General features: G+C 42.4%; 2 protein-coding genes and 1 pseudogene across 3 annotated transcripts in view; all 3 read right to left on the bottom strand.

Annotated features, from left to right (window-relative positions):
- Positions 1–2,599, bottom strand: part of LOC123993660 — a 39,138-nt pseudogene extending 36,539 nt beyond the window's left edge. Inside the window, exon 1 of the transcript XR_006831491.1 lies at positions 2,396–2,599. The product of XR_006831491.1 is annotated as a cohesin subunit SA-2-like (transcript). The remainder of the gene's footprint in view (positions 1–2,395) is intronic.
- A 1,813-nt stretch (positions 2,600–4,412) lies between these two features.
- LOC123994181 (E3 ubiquitin-protein ligase XIAP-like) lies at positions 4,413–11,191 on the bottom strand. Its single transcript, XM_046296709.1, has 8 exons — positions 11,000–11,191; positions 9,008–9,282; positions 8,329–8,893; positions 8,074–8,173; positions 7,902–7,980; positions 7,731–7,770; positions 5,923–6,096; positions 4,413–5,471 (listed from the first exon to the last, which is right to left on the bottom strand). Exons 2-8 carry the CDS (start codon positions 9,245–9,247, stop codon positions 5,278–5,280), a joined length of 1,392 nt encoding a protein of 463 aa, XP_046152665.1. The 5' UTR covers positions 9,248–9,282; positions 11,000–11,191; the 3' UTR covers positions 4,413–5,277.
- Positions 11,192–16,654: 5,463 nt separating this feature from the next.
- Positions 16,655–19,045, bottom strand: psmd10 (proteasome 26S subunit, non-ATPase 10). The gene is made up of 5 exons (XM_046296026.1): positions 18,848–19,045; positions 18,604–18,702; positions 17,999–18,145; positions 17,573–17,739; positions 16,655–17,434 (listed from the first exon to the last, which is right to left on the bottom strand). The coding sequence occupies exons 1-5, from the start codon at positions 18,962–18,964 to the stop codon at positions 17,275–17,277; spliced, it is 690 nt and encodes a 229-aa protein (XP_046151982.1). The 5' UTR covers positions 18,965–19,045; the 3' UTR covers positions 16,655–17,274.
- Between the last annotated feature and the right edge of the window lie 491 nt (positions 19,046–19,536).

Here is a 19,536-nt window from a genome sequence, read left to right as displayed (position 1 = left end):
CCAGCACATTGACTCTGTATCTGTACCCCCCTGTATATAGTCTCGATATTGTTTATTTTACGGCTGCTCTTTAGTTACTTTTAGCTCTTATCCATATTTTTTTTCAACTGCATTGTTGGTTAGGGCCGGCCCGTAAGTAAGCATTTCACCTGTTGTATTCGGCACATGTGAGTAATACAATTTAATTTGAGAGGAGTTGTATGATAACCTGCTGCTGAACTTCTACAAAATACACATTGCATCCCCTGAACAGGCCTCAGTATCAGCCAGTGGTTCTTCACACACAGACAAAAAAACACAAAAATACTGCTTTCACATGGTAACAGGGGGCTGGCTCTATCCCTCCTGTCATGCTCAACTGTGAGCTGATTGGCTATGTCGCTCCTTGGTTTACAGGAAACATCACCCCAGGGCTGGACATTGGAACGTCCCCTGTGACCATATAAAGGAGAGTTCACTTCATCCTCCGTTAGAGATCCTAACCAATCAGAACAAAGTATTAACACTAGTTGACATATTACAAAGCAAATAGCATGGAGCAGAGAGTGGGATACTCAACCAAATTACAACATTAAAAACACATATCTAATAGTTTTATATAAAAAAATTAATCAACAATATTGTTAATACTAGTATGTCGTCAGGACGAGTTTTGAGCTACAGGAGGCCAAAATGAGCCTAGCAGCGACCCTATCCTGGGTGTGTCTTAATTACGATCGGGGCATACTGTACTGAGGATTTCAGTAGGGGTTTCAATCAAAAAATGAATTTTAAGGACCAACGAGGAATCAATTGCATTTGACTGTAAAATAAAATTGCTCGTGTCTGTAAGTAACCGGTTTATGATTTTTTTGCAGGTTGTAAAAAGCTTATGGGGGAGAAGTGGGGCATCTTTACCCTCATCAACCAGTGAGATGTAAGGAATGGGAAATGGATGGATTCAAACTCAACTTTAAAATGCCAGACAGCAAAGTACTTTATCCCATGGTCTTGAATTAGAACGCGTGACATCCAATACACATTCGACAACTCCAATGGACATTAGACTTATTTCATGTTATCTAATTGCCCAAAGCCATTATTACAAGCTAAATTCATACATACTTTGTTTGAAATTGGGTCAAATACAGCTACACATGCTAGCAGTGTATTGTACAATACAACTTGAACTGTATTGCCAAGCAATAAAGCAGCATCAGCAAGCAACATCCTATGTTTCTTATCGCACCAGCGGAGACAGTATTCGCTCTGGCTGGTTGACTAGAGAGGAAGCCTTGAAGATGGGGACTGAAAAAGTGGCGCCAAACCCGGGTGCCTGGGCAACACAAAGCACGTTAAAACTATATTAGCGATAACTTAACGTCGTCGAAATAACCGACGGAGAGCATCCTGAACAAGACTGGCTACCGTTGGCTAGGTAGTATGACAGCCGCTCTCCTGGGTTTGCTCAGTGACGGCCACTGTCCAGAATTGACACCGGTATAATGTCGAGAGGTTGCCCGGACTGGCTTGCCAAAGAGCTAGCCAGCTAACGAAGCTAGCTAGCTTAACATCATCAGCTGTCATCAGAACGTCACCCTTTACGTACATGAAAATAACAACTTGCCTTCTACGGCTAACGTTAAACCAAGAGTTAAAATGGTATCCTTCAAGTAACGGTAGTGCCCACTTTTCTGTAAACTAACTAGTTACAGTTCAAACAGGGTAAAAACACTCGCGAAAATCTCAATTTTGACTGGGTAGCTAACTAACGTTAGCTTAGCATAGCTGCAGCAGAGCTAGCATTCTCCATCTTGTTATGTTAGCTAGCTAGTTTCATGGCTAGTTAGCTAATTAGCCATGTTAACATTAGCTATCCTAGCCCGTTGCCTGCAATCGGAGTTCGGATAGCCAGCCATATTATCAATAAAACAGTTGATATTTAGCTAGCTAGCTAATACGGCGTGGTCCTCAAAGTTAATGTAAATATCTAAATGAGCTTGTTTATACAATACACTTGTTGTGGAGCAACAATACAACCATTTAGTTGCATAAAAACACCTCGTCCCTACGTCCTCCATCTTGCCTCGGGAGTTCCGATACGTTTCCTACCTAACGTTAACTCTCCAACAGAACAACATTTATTGGATGTAAACAAACAGTTGTATATATATTAGCTTAGCTAGCTTGCTAGATACGTTTCAGTGAAATGGGTCTACTTTCGGGTATGCGTAACACAGATTCTAGACAACAACAAAAAAGTAGCTTACAGCGCCAGCGGCTAGCTTACGACTTTCCGTAGCTAGCAGCCTCCGCACTTATAGCCTGTTAGCTAGCTAGCATGAGAAGCTAGCTACCAAAAAATTGCTACAAACCAACTAACTTCGAGATTCCACTCCGCCATTTTATAACTTACCCCGTTATTCAATTTATTTCCAAACGAGATACTACTTTGTTGAATCGTTGTTTGTTCTTGTATTGATATTACCACGATTTCCGCAAATGAGTTTGAAACTGGCGGTCAGAGGCGGTTTTGGACGCTCTCTCACCCCGCCACTTGCTCCGTAGTAGGGTTTGTTATTTCGACGATGAGGGGGAAGGAAAACTCTTGGCGCACAGCTGCCCCCTAGCGGCCAGATGAAATACTTCCGATTCCCCGTGACCGTAAGTGATCTGACATCTAGCGGTTATTTACAAGCTGTGCAGCTGCCAGCAAGTACGTGACAGATGGGGGTTGGATGGCCCTACTGCTGAGTTTCTAAACCTAAAGGCGCAACATCGCAAGACTTCAGGATACGCTTGCAAAGACCAAACAGGCCAGTGTTTGGGAGTTGATGTAGGGATGATGTCCCCACCACATTCTGAAATTGCCCCCCCACCACAAGTTTTATCATTGCAATGTGATACAAAAAACGGCAATGGTGTGCTTTAGGACCATGCGGACGCCTCCGAGTGGTCAGGTTGGCTGTTTGGAGTGGTCAGCAGGCTGTATTTAGGACTCACAGACACCACAGAGTTGGCAGACAGGCTGTGTGAAGGCAAAGCTTCTGGAAGGCTGGCTGGACCAGCACTGGAGAGTTGAGCTTAGGTCAGTGTGTTTGTGTTGCGCTCATTCACCGAGTTGTAAAAGCAAGCAGAGCAGAAACTGGCTACTCATTAGTTTCCCTCTTAACTGAGGTGAATATATAAGCTACACTAACTAGTAGCTACCACAGCCAGGTCAGCTTTAGCCTCTAGTTATCAGATAGTAATAATCGCCACCTCATATTGCTATCTAACAGCTGTTGTTTGTATAGAAATGTTTTGTAGCTTTTGTTTTGTCCCAAAGTAAATTAACTTGGCTAGCTTTCTCCAGTTGGTGTACTGTTAGAGAGAGAGCTGGCCAAAGGTTGGCTAACTTTAGCTATTTTTTCCTCAATCACACTAGACCTGAATCAAACAATGAAACCAGATGTTTTTTTCATTGCAGCGTGAGTTTTATTAGTCAGTATGGCAATGTTATTGATCTATCAGTTTCCCTAGCTAATTCCCTACTTTTCACACTGGCACAGTAATAAACAGCTCTAACATTACAGGCTTCACTGTCATGGTGCACAGTAGAGGTCTGCGCAGAACCGATTTCTTCATCCTGCTCCCACCACACCCGCTGGCTTTCGGTCTGACTCCTACCAGCTACTGCAACAACTGTTCCCAAAAACAACTGTAGTCCCGCAATATAATTTTTTACATGCTGTCTAGACCAGGCACAAAGATGCATCCGTGTGCGCCATCGTGCGCATGTTGATTTTGTACATCCACACCAGACGCGATACAGACACACAGGTTGAAATATCAAAACAAACTCTGTCCCAACTATATTAATTTGGGGACAGGTAGAAACAAATTAAACATGCATGGGCATTTAGCTAGCTAGCCTGCTGTTGCTAGCTAATTTGTCCTGGGATATAAACGTTGGGTTGTTATTTTACCTGAAATGCACAAGGTTCTTTTTTTTTCCTGTATCTTTTTAGAATTTGGACGCATTTTGAGTCACACAAAAGTGTGTTCTCTACTCAGACATTTAATCCACAGATAAAAAGGGAATCTAATAGTTAATGTTAGTAATGTTAGTGTTCTTGTTAGTGTTAGTAATGCTAGCAGTGTAAGTAGCGTTAGTAATGCTAGCAGCGTTAGTAATAGCAGAGCTATTAATGTTAGTAATATTTGTAGCATTAGTAATAGCAGCGTAGGTAGTGTTAGTTATAGTAGCGTAAGTAGTGTTAGTAATAGCAGCGTTAGTAGCATACATGAAAGTACAGATATTTTTTTAAACATGATTTATTTTCCACTTTGTCAAACAGGGGTTGCACTGATGTGCAAAGGAAATATTAATTCCAGAATAACATGATATCAGTTATGCCGTTATACCTAAATAATGGAAATTGATCCAAGTATACAATTCATCCATTTATTCACAGAGCACACAATGAATCATACAAGTGAAAGCACACTAGTTGGCCTAAGGAACATATGTTTGGGAACCCTCAGGACTTCGATTTCAGAAACCTGTCATTTACAAACTAACGAGAAACGCATGATTTGCAAACCAATAAGGAAAGCCCAGTCAACAACTTCATAATATTAAGAGAAATATGACAAAAACATGGAAATGGCATAATAGTCAGAATAAAGAAAATATACACACAATAAGTAAATTAAACTATTTGGAAAAGGCACTGTTGATAACTGCAATGGTAGATCATGGTTCTGTACAGCAGAAGTATCAAAACTGGGTGTATGGAGTACAGCCATTGTCAAGAAGTTGCCTGTTTGACTCACCTTCATTAGTTCTGCTAACCTGCTACGTAAAGTCCCTTCTGTCCATAGCTGTACTCCATCTAGTCTCAACCTTAGTTTCTCATCTTGGTTTGAAGATTGAGGCCCATTGCCTCTTGGGTATTGCATCAGTGAGCGAACACTACATCACATAACAAGGAAGTGTCAGTCATCTTTAAAACAATCATTGAAAAACAAAATCCCCACACTTCTCATGATTCTCTTATTCATATTTACAGTGTAAAATATATCTTTATGTACATTTGTAGTAGGAAAGCATGTGTTAAAATAATTGAGGAGTTAAAGCAACATTGCCATTTAAAAGAGTCTCATCCTCTTGGGCCCACATTATTTAAACATCTCATATTAGGTGCTGATCTAGGATCACTTTTGCCTTCTAAAACATAATGAGTAAGAGGCGGGACCTGGCCCTAGGTCAGCACTCCTACTCTGAGACGACAATCCCTGGCACCAGGTTGCATGTTAGGAGATGTATGTCTTGAGCTTTTGTGTGATGGCACAACAGCAGATGGGACACTTGTCAAGGGCCTCGGAACACTCCTTGCAGACGACCAGGTGCCCACAGGGAATGAAGACGATGCAGATGTCTCTGTCCATACACACTTTGCACTGTTTCTCCCTCTGCAGCTTCCGTAGCTTCTCAAGGGGACCCTCGTCTGAAATAGGGGAGAAACAGCAGTTGGTAACCGAGCACAATGAAGTAGTTAGAATACTGACAAACAACTCTATTATGTTTTGAGGGGCGGCAGGTAGCCTAGTGGTTATTAGAGTTGGGCCAGTAACCCAAAAGGTTGCTAGATCGAATCCCCTGAACAAGGCTGTCATTGTAAATAAGAATTTGTTCTTAACTGACTTGCCAAAATGAAGGTTAAATATTATTATAATATATATTTTTGAATGTTCTTTCTATAGCCAAGCCTCATGTAGGCCTACAGTGTGAATAGCACTGTTACTGGATAAACTAGGTCAAACTGCAAAATCCTGTGGAATAAATTTAGGAATTTGACTTATACTGTAAACCTCAATACCAATTTTAATAGAACAGTGCCCTGATATAATGATATTACCAAGCAATGTTAACAGTGTTCCCCCTTATGAGACACATACCATGGTTCTCTATGTCGCTGTCAGGGTCTCTGTTAAAGCAGTCCTGCAGCAGAGTTTCCAGGGTGGAGTAGCCTGTCCCATCCCTGCGTATCCTCTCCTGTATTGTCCGCTCTACCAAGGCAGGCTCCAGACCCATCTCCACCGCCTTCTGGGCATTGGCTGACTGCAGCACCTCTGTAGAGAGAGGGAGGAGACTGAGAATGTACTAGTAGGTGTTGGAAATAGCACCCTGTGAGAGAGCTATATATACAGTACCAGTCAAACATTAGGACACACCAACTCATTCAAGGGTTTTTCTTTATTTTTGCTATTTTATACATTGTAGAATAGTGAAGACATCAAAACTATGAAATAACATATGGAATCATGTAGTATCCAACAACAAAAAGTGTTAAATCAAAATATATATTTTATATTTGAGATTCTTGAAAGAAGCCACCCTTTGCCTTGATAACAACTTTGCACACTCTTGGCATTCTCTCAACCAGCTTCATGAGGTAGTCACCTGGAATGCATTTCAATTAACAGGTGTGCCTGGTTAAAAGTTCATTTGTGGAATTTCTTTCCTTATTATGCATTTGAGCCAATCAGTTGTGTTGTGACAAGGTATGGGTGGTATACAGAAGATAGCCCTATTTGGTAAAAGACCAAGTCCATATTATGGCAGGAACAGCTCAAATAAGCAAAGAGAAACGACAGTCCATCATTACTTTAAAATATGAAGGTCAGTCAATCAGGAACTTTGAAAGTTTCTTCAAGTGCAGTCGCAAAAGCCATCAAGCGCTATGATGAAATTGGCTCTCATGAGGACCACCACAGGAAAGACCCAGAGATACCTCTGCTGCAGAGGATAAGTTCATTAGAGTTACCAGCCTCACAAATTGCAGCCTAAATAAATGATTTACAGAATTCAAGTAACAGATACATCAACTGTTCAGAAGAGACTGCGTGAAACAGGCCTTCATGGTCGAATTTCTGCAAAGAAACCACTACTGGACACCAATAATAAGAAGAGACTTGCTTTGGCCAAGAAACATGAGCAATGGACATTAGACTGGTGGAAATCTGTCCAAATTTGAGATTTTTGCTTCCAACCGCAGTGTCTTTGTGAGACGCAGGGTAGGTGAACTGATGACCACAAGTGTGGTTCCCACCATGACGCATAGAGTAGGAGGTGTGATGGTGCTTTGCTGGTGACACTGTTAGTGATTAATTTAGAATTCAAGGCACACTTAACCAGCTTGGCTACCACAGAATTCTGCAGCAATACGCCATCTCATCTGATTTGCGCTTAGTGGGACTATAATTTGTTTTTCAACAGGACAATGATCCAAAACACACCTCCAGGGTGTAAGGGCTATTTGACCAATCACTCAACCTCAACCCAATTGAGATGGTTTGAGATTAATTGGACCACAGAGTGAAGGAAAAGCAGCCAACAAGTGCTCAGTATGTGGGAACTCCTTCAAGACTGTTGGAAAAGCATTCCAGGTGAAGCTGGTTGAGAGAATGCCAAGATTATGCAAAGCTGTCATCAAGTATCTCAAATATATTTTGATTTGTTTAATACTTTTTTGGTTACTACATGATTCCATATGTGTTTTCTTAATTTTTATGTCTTCACAATTATTTTACAATGTAGAAAATAGTAAAAGTGAAGAAAAACCCTTGAATGAGTAGGTGTGCCAACTTCTGACAGGTACTGCATATATATAATCTAACAATACCTTTAGCTAAAGTTCCAAAACAAAAGTGAAAGGGGTACAACTTTACAAAAATGTTTATGTTACATCGAAAAATGGTTTTACCAGTCTCACGACTTGAACATCCATTTAGGTGACTTGAAGCCTGGGAAATCAATAGAAGGAATGGATTTGATATGGTAGGAGTCATGCAAGGATGGGTGCAGTTTAATATGTTTGACCACAGGTTTAGGGGTTAGAGGTCAGGGTTAGGAGGATGAAGTCTTGGAGACTTACAGCATTGTTCCGGCCAGGACCTTGTAGCTGAACGCTGCTGACGAACTCCTGTCCTTTCTCAGCCAGTAGAAAACTGCACCTGGATTAAAACATGACATGCAATGTTAGTGACAGGGAGAAGAAGCATGCATATGGTTGTTTACTTTCTACTTGTGGGTGAGTGTGTTTTTACCCAGGATAGTGTTTGGCGTGCTCCTCCCAGGGATCCTCATCCTGCTGCCAGCCCTTCAGACCTCCACCACAGCGGAAACACCCCACATGGTCTGGTGCACCTGCACCAACACACATTAGAAAATATACCCAGTACTTTCTATATCAACTCCACCCTGGCCCTTTTACTGTAGCAAGTAATGGTAAGCAGGAATTGTATTTGTTAATGACTTTTCTCACAGCCAAAGCTCTTGTCTACCCCACTCCCAGGTCTCACCTGTGTTGTAGAAGCCTGCTCTGGCCAGCCTCTCGTGGTCAATAGGGTGGTGCTGGATTCCTGCAAAGCTGCCTAGCCTCTCCTCAAAGCTCTGCATGGGGACCCGAGGACCCAGGCATGGCCTGGTCTCCTCCACCTCCCTCCCCCTCTGAGAGGGGAGGTTCCCCACATCATGCCCCAGGATGAAGAAGCAGTAGGGGTAGTGTTTGGAGTGCTCTCCCCACGCAGTGTCCCCAGCCTCCCAGCCCTTCAGCATCCTTCCACAGCAGAAGCACTGCACCTGGTCTCCCTCCCCCAGATAGAAGAGCCCCGCCTGGGCCAGCTCTCTAGGTCGGACCGGGGATGTGGAGGGCCACGGGCCGAAGGTGTTGAACCGGGAGTCTTCGCTGGCCATGTGCGGGGCCATGGGGTAGGTGGTATCGTCTACCACCTCTCCCGTCCTCAGGCGGAACTCCATGTCCTCAGCGTCTTCGTTGTATGAGGTTTCATTGGTCAGCATGGCACCTTGAAGAGAGTTAACCCTGGATCGATGGGTGCAGCTCAGGAACTTACAGCTGGGGGAGACCTGAAACATTGCAACAGTAGTATGATAATTTGGCAGAAACATGAGATAATGGAAAAATACCAAATAAATACAAAAAAGTTTTGCACATCATCGTCATCCCCTTTTCACCCTCACCTCCGCGTGCCTCTCCACGGGTGCGTCACCTCCACGCCAGTTCTCTACAGTCTTGCGGCAACTGAAGCAGCGCACCTTGTCGGCCTGTCCCGTGAAGTAGAACCCAGCGCGGGCCAGCCTCTCCGATGACACCTGCTGGGCCAGGGGAGAACCCCGGAACGAGTCCAGCCGCATGTCCATCATGGACCAGTCTACTGCGTGGTCCGACTCCAGATCACTGTCTCTCCTGGGGCCTGACATCACGACACAGGGCTGGGCTGCCTAGGATGAATGAACTGAAAAAATATATATATATATAAAGTCATTTCTAGAGGCGCTAGTGAACAAGCTATCAGGAATCTGGACAGACACCATGTAAATGCATAAGTTTGACAAGAGAGAGCATTGTATTTGCTAGAGTACCACTAGATGGCAATGTGCACATTGCTATGGTCACATGGAGGCGTTGGCTGTTACATGTGAGGGGTGGGGAGGCAGGAACAGGCTCTAGGATATGTTCTCACACCACTAGGCCACCCTGCTCACCACAGGAATACATAGACCATAACACACACAGTGAGCACACAATGACACACACAGCCAAATGGAACTATTATCTTAAGTGAGCACTGGCCTCAGTTTTCCATTCCTTCCTATGATCAACAAAGCTCAGCATTTCGTAGGAAAGGAGTTACAAAACGCTTACTTTGAAGTGAATCAATCAGCCCTCTTTGAGTAGTGTGTTGCAACACAATCAATACCCAGCCTTATCATTGTTGGGCTACTGTAGGCTAGGCGTTATGCTACTTTCACACCTAACACACCTCCACCAACAGGGAGGATCAGGAACCATTGTCAGTTACAACAGTCAGATATTTCACCTCAGGCTGTATCCTCCAATCAAATATGATCCAATCCCATCACTGTTCCTGCTATCAACAGTAATGCAATCAATTACATATAGTACATCGCTGCCTTGCGTTAGGTTAGATAAGTTTGTTAAAGCAGCAACAGACAGGCACCCAGGCTACCAAACATAGAACAATCATTTCTATTGAATAGAAGTAGACTACTGTCAATGCTACCAATCAATATTGGTCATGCTGGTTTTAATCTTTTGTATACCTGCCATCCCCATCGCAGCGAGCAAGGCAAGCTTCAGACTTAAAAACCCAGTTAGACTGGAGGTTGTCATGGTTTGGCAGGCAGCACTCTCACACTAATATGAACCTGCCACATTGCTGTGAAAACAGATGAGTAAATATGTGAGGATGTCCTAGGAAAATGTGCTGTATCCACTCATGCCATGCTCTCCCTGACAGCTCCAAAAGGCATCATCATAAACAGGGCCCTGAGCATAACATATTCTTGACTATGAACTGGCTAGCTTTTCATGATTGTATAACTATAACTACAGCTTAGTATTTATGCGTGGCCCGTCTGTTACTGACCAGAGTTGAACCTTAATATCAATGCACAGGGAGGATAGATATGGATGGATGTATGGATGTGGCGCCACTTGGTCGAATGACAGCAATAGGCTGACCATATGTGTGCAAAGTGCATGCCAAGGGGTCTGGGTGACCTTTTCCGCACACTATCGCCGTGTCATTGGTTCAAACTCCACTCCGACTCACTGTTTCCACTCAATCGCAACAGTCAGATGGACGGCCACGTACATTCTGGAAAGGTCACAGGCTCTTGTTTGTGTCTATAGTCAGACAAAAGCGCCAAACATAAATATAGGTTGACGCGGATCGCAATGTGCTGCCGATTGTCCCGTTTGACAGTTGAGTATTCTGCTGGGCATGGATGCGCGCTGTCAGGGATTACGCACTCTTCCAATGATATTTAGGACATAGTTCAAAAAAGAAAAAAACAACGTTGTCTAATAACGAAAACAAACAAACCAACGTTAAATGCCCTTTGATCAGTCGATATTAAGCTGTTTCGCCATAGACAGTAACGTAGCACGACCGACGAGCTGTCAACCGTAACAGTTGATATACATACCTTGGAAAAGCTTGGATGTCACCTAGTGCCTCTGAGGTATTGAATGCTGACTGTCTCCTTTCCAAATAAGATAAAGGCCAGTATTTTTTTGACCAGACTATTTAACCATGGTTTGGGGAAGTAAATTCAGCGTTGGTGTTGTTCTGCGCACCAGTAAAGGCGCAGGCCACCTGACCACCATTGTGGAAATAGATAGTTTATGACGTAGAACAGAAAGGGGGGAAGTATGGCGGGATTAGTGCGTCGTTTTGCTGTGTTCAAGTTCAAATCAGAACTAGGAAACTGACATTTCTGACTTGCTAAATGGTTGAACGGAGCACGTCTATAACTACAACCAAACTTAACTGTCAAACTTATTCCACAGAGGACAGTGTCTGCAGGGTTTCGCTCCTCCCTTGTACTTGATTGATGAATTAAGGTCACTAATTAGCAAGGAACTCACCACACCTGAATGTCTAGAGCTTAATTGAAATGAAATACCTGCAGACACTCGGCCCTCCATGGAATGAGTTTGACAACCCTGAATAGGCAAGTCCCAGTTCCGACTAGTATTTGAACGCAGCATTTACATTACATTGGGGTCGAAACCCACCACTGTAATCTGTATGCTCTCATTGGCTGGCCCTCACTACATGTCCATCGCCAAACCCACTGGCTCCAGGTCATCTATAAGTCTTTGATAGGTAAAGCCCCGCCTTATCTCAGCTCACTGGTCACCAAAGCAATAGCACACCAGTAGGTGTATTGCACTGGTCATTCCCAAAGCCAACACTACCTTTGGCCGCCTTTCCTTCCAGTTCTCTGCTGCCAATAACTGGAACGAATTGCAAAAATCTCTGAAGCTGGAGTCTTATATCTCCCTCTCTAACTTTAAGCATCAGCTGTCGGAGCAGCTTACCGATCACTGTACCTGTACACAGCCAATCTGTAAATAGCACACCCAACTACCTCATCCCCATATTATTACTTACCTGCTTTCTCTTTTGCACCACAGTATCTCTACTTGCACATCATCATCTGCACATGCATCATTCAAGTATTAATGCTAAATTGTAATTATTTTCACTTCTAGGGCCTATTTATTGCCTTACCTCGCTACTCTTCTACATTTGCACACATTGTACATATCTTTTTCTATTGTGTTATTGACTGTACATTTGTTTATGTGTAACTCTGTTGTTTTTGTCGCACTGCTTTGTCTTATCTTGGCCAGGTCGCAGTTGGAAATGAGAACTTGTTCTCAACTGGCCTACCTTGTTAAATAAAGGTGAAATAAAAAAAAATAAAAAAAATATAAATGAGAAATGAGTAATAGGCTGTTTTGATGAAAGTGGATATATGGACAGAGATGTAGGCTATACCAGAGAGGAAGAGGCGAAGCGATAGGGTTTACTCTAACCAAAACCTGTCCACAAAAATAATGCCACAAAGTGAGGAACTTTTGTATGAAGATCAATGAGTGTCGAATTTGGTCAACAAAAAAATTTAATTGCTAATTTGCTTATTTGATAGAATATACGTTTCGTAATGGCTAGGTTGTTATGACTGCACAGATATAAGTGGATGTTCGTGGTATCTCGGGAAACTTAAAAAATATATATATATATATATATATATATATATATATATATATATATATATATATTATTGGAGTTGTGCCTGTTGTTCACACCTATTTGCCCTCTCATTGGCTAGAATGGTCACACCTCGCCTCCCTTCCATGTTTGAGGCCATGTATTTCCATTGTTAGAGCAGTCTTTCGACCATCTTGTCAACATAATAGATAGTCTTTGGCTATACATTGACTTTCAACAAGGGAGGCAAAAGGCCCGCTTTTTATGTTATATGTTCAAACCAATTATCCACCATTTGTTTCTCCCAAGTCTACACACACAAAGCGAGAGAGAGAGATCTTGTAAACCCTGACCAAAACAAAAGTGATATGGGAAGAATATGGGCATTTCCATGGTTTTAAAGGTGAAACAGCACAGATCCTTCTTTCTAAAACCACCCCAGACTTTCTGTGAAGTTTACACATTAGGCCTATGTGACATCGGAAATGTGATGCTGTCATTTATTTCCATATTTGGAGTTGTTCATCAATCCAAACATCCTCCTACCCAAAATGTATTTTTATGACCGATTCAATGAACAAATAGCCTATAATAATTATTATTATTTATTACATTTATACAGTGATTTTCATAGAATCTCAAAGCGCTTCAAGAGCAAAAAACAAACAAGCAATATATCATGACAGGTCAACCAATAGAGGCCAAGTCTTTGAAAGCTGCATCCTCAGAAGAGGCTCAGTTTATTTATGGCTTGAGTGGAGACAGCTGGTCAGAGGATGGTAGATGATGGAGTCTGCTGATGATCTTGTAGAGAGCAAGTCTGGGAACCAGCCTGACTCTTATACAGCGCTCGGCTTGGACTGAAATCGGTGCCGGTACTCATTTTGGGTGTCGGTACTGTTTACAGTTTAGGTGCAGGAACTCAACAATATGTTTGAGCTAATATTCTACAAGAGGAACAGGAGCTCAAGCAGTAGAACATTTGCGGTACAGTTACTCAGCTCCAATAAGCTCCTGCCCAAGAAAGCACAGCTCTTATAGCCACTGAACTACCCCTCTTCCACTCTGTGTATCAGCCACTTGGGTGGTGCCTCAGCAGCTCTGTGTGCCAGAAAACTCATATCTGGTCAGTTGGACAACTGAAAGCCTTCAACTGAAATGTGTCTTCCGCATTTAAACCTCAAGGATCTGAACCTTTTTTAAATTGACATATCAAATCTAACTGCCTGTAGCTCAGGACCTGAAGCAAGGATATTCATTTCTTGACACCATTTGAAAGGAAACACTTTGTTTCACAAGTTTGTGGAAATGTGAAATTAGCATAGGAGATAACACATTAGATCTGGCAAAAGATTATATAAAGGAAAACAACGTTGTTTTTTTTGGAACCATCTTTAAAAATGTAAGAGAAAGACCATAATGTATTATTCTAGATTTAGGCCACTAGATGGCAGTAGTGTATGTGCAAAATTTAAACTGATCCAATTAACCATTTTATTTCTGTTCAAAATGTATCAAGACTGCCAAAAATGTGCCTAATTGGTTTATTAATACATTTTCAAGTTCATACTTGTGCACTCTCCTCAAACAATAGCATGGTATTGTTTCACTGTAATAGCTACTGTAAATTGTACAGTGCAGTTAGATTAACAAGAAATGAAGCTTTCTGCCCATATCAGATAGGTCTGTGTCCTGGGATTTGTTTTGTTACTTCCAACCTCATACTAATCACATTAGCCTACGTTAGCTCAAAAGCTGAAGAACATCTGCACATCCAGGTACTTTCTGCTGGAGTTGTAGACAAACTCATGGAAAACAGAGAGGAAAACGAAGCACAGTGCTTCTCATTCTCTCAGGTGACATTTATTTACAACGTTATGACCCGTAGGTCTTCATCAGGCATCCATATCCCAGGTGGGGGTGGAAGGTCCTATATAAAGAGGCAGTACCCAGTGAAGTCACTTTTCACAATATTAACATTCAATGTATCAAAATATGTGATCATACACAGAGAATGTGATCAATATTTATAGTAATATACATACAATATTCTAATAGGATTTTTTAAAATTATAATAATTTGAATTATTGAAACTATAAAAACAGTTTCAAGTCAAACTCCTCATTAAGGTCAAGAGGAAAGGCGTGATCAACCTGTGGATCCAGAAAGATTCCCTTTTTAAATATATTTTTATTTCACCTTTATTTAACCAGGTAGGCTAGTTGAGAACAAGTTCTCATTTGCAACTGCGACCTGGCAAAGATAAATTAAAGCAGTGTGACACAGACAACAACACAGAGTTCAACATGGAGTAAACATGAAGAAGTTTCCTCTCAATGTCCCCTCCCCAGCGTGACATCTTGACCATTTCTATTCCAATGTATCTCAGAGAACAAATAGGAAGTCCAGCTTGTACAACCTGATGTTTTGTCTCACCTGTGTGTATATTTCTGCGGTGCTCACTGAGCCGTGTCTTACGGCTTCTACAGGGTTTCCCTATTCAAGACAGACAGGGACATTTCAACATGTAAATAACATTGGTGGACATGCAGGTAATCAGGCCCTTGATCTTTGTCCTGTGTGGGGGGTTGTGGGTAAATGAGTTGCATTTGTACGTAAAGCTGGATTGAGCACATTGGCCACATTTGTAATTACCCTCCGGAACCCCAAAAAGTTCCCTTTTCTCTGGTGGGTAATCAGATTTAACCACAATATCGCTTACCTTTGGAGGTCTTTTAAAAACCATACGTGGGGAATATTTAAATATGGGTTTCAGTTGTGGGCCAGTATCAATAATGTCCCAGTGCTTCCTGATAATGTCCTTCAATGCCTTCCCCAATGGTGAGTATTGGGTATAGCATGATGGGGCATGTTCTGCTTTGACTTTGACTTTTGGTTTTAGGCTTTCCAGCTGTGTCCGTCCTTCAAAACGATCATTAGCATTTTACCCAATTATCTTTGTACCCCCTTTCCTTAAAAATCTTTGTGTGAGGTCCGTGGTCTGTTTCAGATAAGCAGCATCAGAGATGCATATTCTTCTGCCACGAGTGAATTGACTTATAAGGAGACTTTTAATAAGTGGACGTAGATGAAAGCTGTTACCTCTAAGGAGGGTATTCCTGTTCATAGGTTTCCTATAGATATCTGTAGAGAGGGAGGTTTGTCCTTAATAACCATCACATAAAAAAAACAGATTTGTTATAGGGCGGCAGGGTAGCCTAGTGGTTAGAGCGCTTTACTAGTAACCGGAAGGTTGCAAGTTCAAACCCCTGAGCCGACAGGCAGTTAACCCACTGTTCCTAGGCCGTCATTGAAAATAAGAATTTGTTCTTAACTGAGTTGCCTGGTTAAATAAAGGTAAAATAAATAAATAGGTCATAGTTAATGCTGAAATGAAGGTGTTCATTCATAGAGTTTAGATAAGCATGGCATTCCAAAAGTTATTCCTGGGTGTCTGTATAGATCATGAAAATGTCACCAAATATCTCAGAATTAGGAGAATATTGGAGAGAAAAGGGTTAAGGTCTGGATTCAGCACCACCTGATTTTCCAACATTCCTAGATACAGGTTAGCATGATTAGGAGCCATAGTGGTCCACATCACTGTCCCTTTGGTCTGGAGGAAGGTCTCCTCTGAAGAGAAAATAGATGGAGGTTAGTACCAGTTCAGCAAAGTCCACAATACAATTGGTGCTGGGGACAACAACAACGTAGAGATTAACCCAACCCTTCTGAATCAGAGAGGTGTGGGGGGCTGCCTTAATCCACATCTGGGGAACTGCCTTGCTCAGGGGGAGGACAGATTTTTACCTTGTCAGCTCGGGGATTCAATCCAGCAACCTTTCGGTTACTGGCCCAACACTCTAACCACTAGGCTGACATGACATTGGCTAAGGGACTTTTTTTTTGGTAAAAGTATGTGCTGTATGTGAGGTTAGTGCTATGGCCTCTGCCAAGAGGTCTTAGCCTTTATGGCACAGGATAGTGCACTCACCCCATACTGCACGGTTATTGGTTCAAGCACGGTTCCTGCTCCTCCTCAATCACTACTGTTCATTATCAAACACTGACACATTCAGATTCACAACCAAAATAGGAATTTAATGTAACTTGTTACAGATGATCAATTTAATTGGAATCAAATGAATGCAATGAACTTACTACCAAATCACATTACACATCCAGACAGTGCAACCTGTTTTAAATAGGCCTGGATATTAACATATATAGTTGAGGTGATTCATTTAATCAAGTTGTTAAGACACCAACTTATTCCATCTTTTTTTTAAACAAGTTTTAAGAAGCTGAATTTCTAGAACAGTTTCAAACTTACAACATAGGTTTCTCTGGTAAGTAGCTGTAGGGTATTATCATGGTCAGTCTCTGAGATACATCCAGTCAGAAAATATCTTTCCTCCAACCAAAATGCTGCCATACAGACTGCATGTCAATAGTCCAGTGGCCTCCTCATCGCCTCTCCCTCATCTCCAGTGAACTGTTACTGGCCTGGTGGAAGTACCCTCCCCCCGGACTGGAATATAGAGGATAGGTCAACGTAATATGGAAGAGTTTATCCTGTTTCCTCAAATCAGCACAGATAAAGGAGAGATGAGGAGAAAGGATGGAAAGGTGAGATAAGGAAGCCCATTTAGACCACATCGACTGGATCTTCTCGCCGCTTCAGTGTGTAGTCAGATGGATCAGACGTTTCCTCCTACGATCCTCCGCAGCAGAGTGGCCAGACCACCTTTAGAGATCTGTAATGGAGTCTTCTCCTCCTTGTTCTCTATGTAGATGCTGGCTCCGTTCTCCACCAGGAGTTTAGCTGCCTCCACACGCTCCTCGTCACACGCCAGGTGGCTGGGGGAGACAAATATTTAGCATGGTGTAAAAAGTGTAGAAAACAGCATCATTACACAGACACAAACATTAAGCACAGTAAAACACACAGCATCTAGAACACAACTTCAATACACACACACACACTCCAGTGCTTACAGTGCAGTGTTTCCCTCAGAGTCCTGTATGTTGGTAGAAGCGCGCTGTTTGAGCAGCAGCTGGATCAGACGGCAGTTGCCCTTGGTTGAAGCTCTGTGTAGGGGAGTAGACTCCAGTTTATCTGTGACATTAGGGTTCGCTCCACTCTCCAGCAACAGGAGGGCGATCTGTGAAGAAGAACAACCATTTGCATGATCAATTAATATAACGTTATACAGTTCTTATTTTCTGCTTCAATAGCTGCAGAACTATTGTAGCAAAGCCAGGGGAACATAGTTGGTTCTGGCAGGGATTGAACTAGCAACACTCAATCCCAAGACGGAGCTAATGGCCCCTGTGCCAACTAACTAACCCACTTGGTATTGAGTAAACCAGACTACTTCAGAACAGTAGCTGTCTAACATTGTGGACCCAGCGTTGGTGTACCTCATATCTGTCCTTGGAGGCAGCATAGTGCAGAGGGGTGCAGCCGTTCTGGTTGACTGAGTTCAGCTGGGCTCCTTTGTTAATCAGTGACTTCACTATCTCCTCCCTGCCTGCAGATGCTGCGATGTGGAGGGGAGTCCAACCGGCCTGGGGACAAGGACAAGAGATGAGACATCACTCTCAGATGGACAGTAACTTCTTCTTCTTCTTCTTCTAGGATAGTCGTGTAGTGATAGAGGGAGTAACTGAGCAGGTATGAACCAGAGGCTCAGTGGTCATAGTACGTGTGTCTCCTGTAACACACAGGTCCAGTGTATCCAGACCTCTTGACAGAGCCCATAGAAATAGATGTGTGTTGGGGAAAATACTACCAAAGACACTTATAACCAATTTCCCTGTTCATCTGTACAAATATTTGTAAGTCGCTCTGGATAAGAGCGTCTGCTAAATGACTTAAATGTAATGTAAATGTAAAATACACTATAGTGACATCAATAGCTGAAACATCTACAGTACTTACAAGATCGATTTAAGATCAGATTATTGCAACACAGCAAGTCAATATAACTGTAGGATTTTGCAGACAATGACTTCTCAATATTTACATCATCTTGTAGGTTGACTTCCACCCCCAAATCCAACAGAAACTCAACGATCTTGACGTGTCCAGCCGAGCAGGCCCAGTGGAGAGCGGTCCTTTGGTCCTGGGAGAGGGGAAGAGCACAGGAGACCAGATGAATAAGGAGGGGACATGTGGATGTATTAGCAAATGTAGCTAGCTAGCTAATTGACTGACTGTTGCCTGAAGCAGCTAGCTCTGGTAATGTATTTCAAGTGATGATCATTTACCTGGTCCGTTTTGCAAGCGAGCGATTTATCCGTTAAAATACATTTCTTTAATTTGTCAAATTCACCGGTGAATGCTAAATTACAGACTTCCACATTTGAAACAGTTTGCTCCATCATGAACGAGAGCTAGCTCAACTCACTAAGCGGTAAATTGGACTGAAATAAACATCAACATGACTCAGGAAATTTACCTAGGTTCTAGTTCCGGTGTAAGTGCGCGTAAATTGAGCTTTCAGAATAAAAGCTCCCACAGCAGCATGGCGGGAATTTTGCTCCATTATTGGTAGAGGGATTGTTAATTTTTTAAAGGAAACGTCACAGCTGTATCAAATAAAGAAAAGGCAAATGTCCTAGGTTGTGCATTTACAGTGGTTCATAGATGTAGGCACCTGTGTGATCAGAGTAAGAGGAGACAGGGAAAAGTTAAATGAGTATGGAGAGTCCAGAGAAGCAATGGATGTAGAGTGCTTTATGTTTGAGATGACAAGGGCGTTGGAGGGCTGCGGGCAGACTACCCCTGGAGAAGATAGTGTGTGTTCTGTGATGTTTAAGCACACACCAGACAGCGTGTTGGAAGCAGTATTAGGAACAGAGGAACAGGACTAATGAAGAGAATTTAATGAAGGTAGGCCGTGTCTGGCCTCACACTCCAATACAGTAGGTGGCGCTCTATACACTTGGGCGCGATC

The sequence above is a fragment of the Oncorhynchus gorbuscha genome, linkage group LG13 (genome assembly GCF_021184085.1).
Source record: "Oncorhynchus gorbuscha isolate QuinsamMale2020 ecotype Even-year linkage group LG13, OgorEven_v1.0, whole genome shotgun sequence".
NCBI classification, from domain to species: Eukaryota; Metazoa; Chordata; class Actinopteri; order Salmoniformes; family Salmonidae; genus Oncorhynchus; species Oncorhynchus gorbuscha.
The sequence above is the reverse complement of the archived record's forward strand: the minus strand, read 5'-3'. Positions and strand labels throughout refer to the sequence as shown.